Raw genomic sequence first — 8,367 nt, 5'->3', positions numbered from 1 at the left:
TCCTCCTCCTCCTCCTCCTCCTCCTCACTGTCTTTCTCACCCTGGATAGAAATGTAGGCTAGGAACAAATACTTTCATCATTTCCCTATCCTGGGCTCTTGATATTATTCAATGACTTCCCACTTTTCTGTACATTATTCTCTGTGACTTTTCTCCATTTTCCATGTGGTCTTCCCTTTAATCTTTTACCTTGGAGATTAAACCATCACCTACATGATCTAAACTGTGTTAATATGGGCGAAAAACGTGTGATAATAATATTAAATATAATAATAATGATAATAATAGATTTCATGTACATAGCGCTTTATCCCATACTACTTTAAGCTCTGAACATTTTACACCGATGACATGGTTACTGAGAGTAAAACTTCAAACTAGAAAAACATTTCATTTGAACAAGAAAACCAATTAACCTGCATAAGTAAGAACTTTCCCAGGGGTACATTAATTATATACACTTAAGAAAAGCATTGGAAACAAGACATCAGCACCCGCTATCAACACACTCCAACAAGATTTAAACATTAAAGATGACTTGCGGTTTCTTCTGTGGCCGATGAGACCAATTCTGACAAGGAAAAGTATGCCACATTTTTAACATTTTAAAGCTCCTGCTTCCTTTTGTGGATGTGCACAGCTATCGAGTGTCTCTCTTGTACAATTATAATAAGAATTTCTTCCACCTCTTCTCCCGTGCTTTCCAGACTCGGCCATCATCTCGTCCCGCCTGATCCTGCTTCTGGACGACCTCCTGTGGGTGCTGACGATCACGCAGCTCAAGGCGGCCATCTTGTATGCCAACTCCCTGAAGGAGCTCATCGAACGCTCGGCGCGGCAGAGCAAAACACTGGCCGCTGAGAAACTGAAGGTGTGGGAGGTTGATGGGTGATCTGGGGGAGGGGTTGGGAGGGGAGGGGAATGAGAGAGAGGTAGGAGGGGATGGAGGAGTGAGGTGGGGGGAGGTGGATGTAATGATTTGAGGAAGGTTTTTTCGGGGGGGGGACAGAAATGAGAGAGAGGTGTGTGCGTACGTGCATGCGTGTTTTGGAAGTGGAAGTGTGTGTATCTATTTTTCTGAGTGTCTGCTTGTGTCAGTCTGTATGTCTATTTTTCTGACTTAATATGTGTTCGTAAGTGTGTCTGTGTGTGTGTGTGTGTGTATGTGTGTTTGTGTGTGTGTGTGTGTGTGTGTGTGTGTGTCAGTGTAGGCACATGTATTACAGTATATGTGTGCTTCTGAGAAGAGGACGGAAAAAAGACTGAACATGAAACATAAATTTAATGAATATCGTTGGTCAGCTGTTTCGATATAAGTAACCCACATTTCTGAAAAAAAATTAAAAATTTTGTTTTAGTTTCTTAATCAGTGAATGTGTGGTATCGGATGCATGTGCTTAAAAAATACTTTATCGAAACTGGAATTCTAGGTGTTGAAAAGGGCTAGAAAAGATTCATTCATATTGTAGGTACAATTGTTAAAAAAGTGAAAGTCTTCTTTTTTTCTTCAAGATCAAATCGCACTTGAAGTTCAGTATTCACTATATACTGAGCCATCCTGCTCAGGACCTCTGTTGAATAAAACAGTGTTTTCTCTCTCCAGTAAAATTTTGCTTTCTGGTTGTACAATTAATAATTATGACAATAATTATGATAATAATGCCTCTGTCTCCCTCCTTTTACCTCCAACTGGGATGTCTCTATAAAGTACACCCAAACATTTCCTTTGATTACCCCACATTCACACTATTAACTTCCTGTCAGCCTGTTGTAGTGATAAAATTCTTTGGTACTCTTGCTAGACAAGTGCCAATTTCTTTATAATTAGCCCCTTGGCCTGGTTCGCTCTGAGTCACTTCCGTCTAACCTGTAACCACGCATAATCTTAAGACCCTCCTTTGTTAGGCCCTTTTCCCTGCTAGTATACAGCACACATTTAGTTTTTTTCTTTCAGTTGCTCCTGAGGAAGCCCAAGAGACGAAATGTTAAGCTCTTAAACAAATTTTTAACATTTTATGTTATGTTATTTTGTCTGAAATTCAAACAAGACTCTCCCTTCTACTCTGCTTATCAAACAATATTGATAATAATAATGATGATAATAATAGTAATAGCTCGTCCGTCAATGTGTGATGATAACCAATACATCTTTAGAGGAAAATATTTCTCCAGTGAAATTGAAGAATTGCAAAAATACTTTGAAAAACTTACCAAGGATATTACTATTCTTCTTCAGAAACAAGGCCATATGCAGGACGGGACCCAACAGCACTACCAGCAGCAGCAGCAACGGTCAGCGCCAGACAGGCAGGAGTCCACCACTGCCAAGTATTTCTCCAAGTTTGACGTGGTCAGCACTTCCTACCACCTGATCACCAGCCGCTTTGACCTTCACCTCTGTGATGACAGCAGCCCGGGTAAGGGTATGCGATAGGGTGGGTGGTTGGTTGGAGGGTGTTACTGGTCCTTTATTATTTTGTTTTAAACATGTTTTAATGGGGATGGGGGGTGGTGGGGGGGGGTATTCTCATATTGAGCTGTTTTGTTTGCCATGCAGTCCCCGGCTTTGAGAAGAATAGGGCTGGCGTGGGGCTAGTGTGTCGTAAGAGGCAACTGAACGGCAACATTGGTTGTTGGTGTAGTTCTTTCCTAAATAAAGGCAACTTATCTTCTTAATGAGGCATTTTTTCTCTCTCCACTTCTCTTCTGATTATGTATAGTAGTGGAAGATGAGAGGCTTCACTAGAATATGAATGGAAGCTCTAGGTAGATCACTTTCTATTGAATACCATCTAATCGACAAAGGGAAGTCACTTTGATCCCACACTTATTTTTTCCTCAACAAGAATTCGTTTACCCCTCCCTTCTGTCCCCTTTGTTTCCCTTCACTTTACTTGCCTATTGAGCTGACTTGTCAAGCTGAACCAGTGGAAAAGAAACAAAAGAAAAGGACCCAAAACAAGGCAGTTATTTTTTCTCTCATCATCTCCCCTCTACTTGGCTGTGTATAGTGGAAAGACGTGAAGCGTCTCTGGAAGAACAACAGAGGCTTCATGTAGATCAATTTCTATTTAGTGAATGTACAATCAAATTGACGAAGGCAGAAGTTTTTCCATCAACAAGATTTCACTTCCTTTCTTTTCAGCCCCCTTTTTCCCCCTTCCCTTTACCTTCCTTACTGAAGCAGAGAAAAAGGGAAAAAAGGAAAGATTTCAAAACAAAGTCACATATTCAAGCATTTTATCTTTTTTCCATTCTCTACCTGTTATGTATTCGGAAGATTAGAAGAGTCATTGGCAGATCAACGGAGGCTCCAAGCAAATCACTTTTTGGACTTATTTGGTACATGTACCACAAAGGACAAAATTAAAAAGAATTCTATATAAGCTCGTTGATGTATGCCATCAAATGGATGAAGGGAAGTCACTATGTTCACAAAGATGTTCTTTCATCAACTGAAGTTTGCGTCCTTTCCCTTCTGCTTCCTTCTTTCCCTCCCCTTGACCTAACTCGACTTGTTAAGCTGGACCAGTGAAAATTGAAAAAAAACAAAAGCAAAAAAAACAAACACAGTACCCAAACAAATCTGCACAGTGAACAGTTCTGTTTATCTTTTCCTCTTCTCTGCCGGATGTGTATAGTGGAAGACAAGCAGCGTTACTGGAAGATGAACTTGGGTGCAAAGATCATACTTTTAGGGATTATTTCTGAAGTATATCTTTGCTGAGAGGTCAAGTAAAAGGACATAGGCTCCATAAGAATTACTTTCTATTTAGTACTTGTACCATCAAATATCAAATCGACTGAGGGGAGAGTTACTATGTTCACCTAGATGTTCTTTCATCAACATGAGTTACTTCTATTCCCTTTGCATCCCTTTCTTTTGCCCTTCCATTTGCCATAATTTGTTTTGTCTTATCAAGCTGAAGTAGTGAGGAAAAAACAGCTACTAAACCCTCACATAATAAACAATTGTTTTTGTTTTCTCTTCTCTACGTGACTCCCTCATATAGCGGAAGACGAGAAGCGCCACTGGAAGATCAATGGAGGTTCCATGCAGATCACTTTCTACAAGCTGTCCATTGACTTCTACCCGTTCCATCCAGCAGGTGAGATAGAGAGAGTGATGGGGAGGTTGAACAGGAGGGAGGGAGGGGGAGGAGAGGGGGGTTCGTTGCAGTTGTAGTTGACTGTTTACTGTTTAATTTGTTTATATGATAATAATATTAGCAGTATTGTGGTCTTCTTTTGTGTAGAGCGTTTGTTTATGTCTTGCTTGCTTCCAGTCAAAATGTCAAAAGTGATTTTGATAAATTTGAAAGTGCAAGAATTTGTTTCGTTAATTGTCAAATTGGCACTTACTTCTGCTCACCTTTGACTTTTTGGTTTGGTGTGAGAAATGCATACATGACTTGAGAAAGAAAAATGTTGATTATTTTAATCTAGGTTTTTTTTTAATCTTTTTTGGGCAATTTGCTACATTGTTTCCAGTGGCTCCTCTTAATTTTGACTGGTCTTTTGAGACATATATATTGTGTTTGTCTTTGTGCGTTAATGTGTATGTATGTGTTAATAATATGTGCGGTGTGAGTGTGTGTGTGTGTGTGTGTGTGTGTGTAGGTGTGTGTGTTGATCTGTCCACCTTCCTGTGTGTGTGTACACGTGCCATGATTCCTGTCTTCCCCTCCTGTGCCCTTCCTGATTTCTGTGAGTGGCCTTATGTTGCTGTGTGTTGCCCTCTGGCTTACCACCCGTCCCTTCTCCTTTGTTTGCCTCTGCTCAGTGTTGTTGTTTCTGTAGTAATGTCATATTATATTTTTCCTCTTTTTTCTTTCTGTAGAATTCACCTTTATTATCTTTGGGTTTTTTGTACTCTGCGTTCTCTCATTTTTATTCACATTTTTTAACTTTTTGGTTAGTTTCTACATTTTTGAAAATATATTTTTATTAATATTTTTTGGGTACTTATTTACTAGTTTATGTACAAAACAAGTAAAAAAATTTGATAAATGGTTTTAAGCTTTCATATTTATTGACATAGAGCATGGCTTTTTAGAGCATATAAAGAAAGCACTACCTTTTTAGGTTGTTTCACAGTGTTAGACTTGTTGTAAATGGTCAGAAAAGTGCACCCTGAATTCTCATCTTGCCATTGTTGTTGCCTTAATGCTGTGAAGAAACCATTATTTTATTACACCATCTTTTAAATCCTGACTAACATAGTATATTCCTTAAAAATCGCTTTAGAGGCATAACTATTCCTAGAAAATTTTAATACAGTATATTATTTATTTTGAAATCCCAACTTTTGTTTTGGGTTGTTGTTTTACTTTTTTTGTTTTGTTTAAGTAAGTATTCAGTGTTTAAGGCTGTAGTCCCACATTACTTGAAATACACATTTCATAACAAAAATGACATCTATGACTAAAAGTATAAATCATTTATTTGCTTTTGAAACGCTAGAAATGTGTTAATATCTTTTTTTTTTTTTTTTTTTGCTTTTGTAATTTGTTTCTGAGCTCACAATTTTTGTCCTTCAGGAACCCCAGTGTCGTCAAGGCAGTGTATGTTGAGTTTGAGTTTTTGTGTAAACACAAATTGCCTCCCCTGAAGTAGAAACCGCCTTTTTTCATAGTTACCTCCTTTGAATCTCACTTCCAGAAGTTATTTCCCCTCGTGTGTCTGTACACGCTTCCTTCTATTCTCCAACAAATGCTCTGTTGTAATACTTATTTCAAGTCCAGTAACTTTCGTTCGTGAAGCGAAAACATTAACGTGTACCTCCATCACTAATTAATGGTGGTATTCTGTCCTCCATTTCATTTTTTTTGTTTTTTGGGGGTTTTTTTGCTGTTCCTGAAACAGCAAATTCTTTTAACAACTTTCTGTTCTTGGCCCAAGGTGTAGATACACAGAGATCATTATCATTATGTGTGACTAGAGTTTGGCCAAACAGTACGTAAACATAGACGACTGGATGTAGTGTACCTGTTAACTTTTTTTTTGCTCTTCCAACAACTTAGAATTTATAATGGCAATTTTCTGATCTTGGCCACATCATAAGGTACTCCGAGACAGTAGTAGCAATAAAGTGGGACTAGAGTTTGGTCAAACTGTAGTAAACATAGACAGCTGGAGCTGGCGCACCCGTAAATATATCATTGGAGGCTACTGTGTTACCTAGAGCCATTTTGCCTTTTTCAAAGAGAAGAAGTTAATTTGGATAAAATTTAAAAATAGCTTTCATGTGAAGGGGAAAATATTTTAAAAACCCAAACCAAACCAAGACAAAACTAAAATATACGTGGACCACTTTATTCAATTGCGAAATCCAGTTTGAAACAAAAGTACTTTAAATGTGGTGCTCCATTCAATAGAGCTTCCCTTGTGATTCTTTTCTTCCCTTTGTCTTCTCATTTGTTGCCTTTGGAACTCTCTGTTCTGTTATCCACCCCCACCCCTCTTTCCCCCCCCCCCCCCGAAGTTCTCTTTCTCTCTTTCTCTTCTGATGCTAAGGTCAATTACGCTTATAGTTGTGTTGCTGCATTAAGTTGATGTTTCTTGCCCTATTAAAAAAAGAATGCCTCTCGCATCCATTTCACCCTCGTAAACTGAATTGGCGAGTGACGATCCATCTAAGTAAACTTCTTGGCTAGCCTGTTAACCCCTTCACTGCTAGAACTCCTTCATAAGCTTAGAAAATTTGTTTATATACAGTTTCAGGCGAGAGAGCGAAAGCGTTAATAATGAATGATCAAGGTTCGTTTTTTGCTTCAGGATGTCTTTTAGCAGTCTAGGTACTAAATGCATTGGATTTGACTGTATACTGACAAGACTTTGTGTGATGTGTTTGCTCATTTTGCTCCCGCCCAGCCCCCCCCCCCTCCCTTGTCTTTGTTGTTTGATTTGTGTCTAACCTTCCAGAGACTGAATCTGTGGATGACACACTTCCTTAACGCATACATACCTCCTGCAGAGCGGGTGGTTGGCGGGTGCCCTAGCGTGGTTTGTTCCTTCTTTTCTATCAAACATCAATCGTCCTGATCTCTTTCTTCTTTTTATTGTGTTTGTTAATCTCTTGAAACACCTCTTATCTTCGGCACTTATATGACCTTATTTTGTTGCAAATGCCTTAAAACTCTTACCGAAAGCAACAACCCCCCTCCCCAACAAAGAACCCCCCCCCCCACCTAAATTACTACTGCAGGAAGCAGAAAAACCATTTTTGATACCGATATCACTATCAGAAGGTCTGAACTTTGGAGAGACCGGAAGGAAATTTTTTAATTGTTCTATCTAGAAGAGTTGATCCCAACAGAATTCTCGATTTTATTACGACCATTGATCTTTTTTTTAAAGAAGTAAATATTGCTATTTAAAATTATAAATTGCTGAGTTTTTGTAAACATCATTTTACCAAATAAGATACTTCAATCATTTCGACTCGCTAAGTAAAACCAAGCTGTATTACGAACTAACGTGAAAATAACCAACTTGTGTCCCCCACAAAGGAAAGAAGGAACAAACCACACTAGAGCTCACCAAATTTCTTCTAAGATTGTTGTTGGTGTTTCATTTCCTATGTCTGTGTTCCCTGGCCCTTCTGTGAATACCTCACTAGGTCGGGAGGTTAATATCCTCTGGACAGTAGTGTAGGGGGGGACCCTGGTCAGAATCCTGAGCGTTCAGCTCGGTCCGATGTTGTGTCCAAGGGATAGGCACTTTTTACGAATTTTCCCATGAACCTTAGTCCTTTTCCTATACAGAGATTGGTGTTGATTTCGGTGGTCCTGCCTCTGAGATAGCATTAGGGTTGCAAGGGGCGCTAAAACCTATACACCCGCCTCTTGCACAACCTTATAGTGTTGATAGGGGCGTTAAATCCGTACACTTAAAGAAAAAAAAATGAAATAACCTTCCAGTGTCGTAAGGTGCGTTTAGCACTTTCAGAAAACTACAACAAGCAAACAGAATAAATTACCAAAAAAGGTCCTTTATCTCACCAATGTTTTGTGTTTGCCTCACGACTGACCCTCGCAGAGATAGAGCTCATCATGACCCGTGGTGAGTGATCCCTGGATATACACACACACACCCACTGCACAGTGAGGCTAGCACGCTAACTCCTGGGCCACCTCCTATTCTATTGCTGCCATCGTAACGAGGGGAAATTGGAATGAAAGGAAATGCTTATAATTTATGTGTGTCTTGGCTTGAGTTTTGATTTATTTTTGTTTTGATTTATAGGACTTTCACGAGGAAGGCAAGGGAATTATTAATAGTATAGATTACTGCTTGTCTTGTCCTTTTTATTTTGAAATAATATTTTTTTTAGGACACATGTAATTTGAGCTCTTGATTTGTACG

At 39.0% G+C, this 8,367-nt stretch overlaps 1 protein-coding gene across 1 annotated transcript in view; it reads left to right on the top strand.

The window, feature by feature from the left end:
* Positions 1–351: 351 nt before the first annotated feature.
* The window catches only part of LOC101863599, a gene marked incomplete in the record, with an annotated part of 85,375 nt that continues 77,359 nt past the window's right edge, over positions 352–8,367 (top strand). The window contains 5 exon segments of the mRNA XM_035971145.1: positions 352–364; positions 708–871; positions 2,237–2,417; positions 4,014–4,134; positions 5,541–5,587. Coding sequence (XP_035827038.1) covers positions 352–364; positions 708–871; positions 2,237–2,417; positions 4,014–4,134; positions 5,541–5,587 — 526 coding nt within the window.

Source organism: Aplysia californica, unplaced genomic scaffold (genome assembly GCF_000002075.1).
Source record: "Aplysia californica isolate F4 #8 unplaced genomic scaffold, AplCal3.0 scaffold00385, whole genome shotgun sequence".
NCBI lineage: Eukaryota > Metazoa > Mollusca > Gastropoda > Aplysiida > Aplysiidae > Aplysia > Aplysia californica.
The sequence above is the reverse complement of the archived record's forward strand: the minus strand, read 5'-3'. Positions and strand labels throughout refer to the sequence as shown.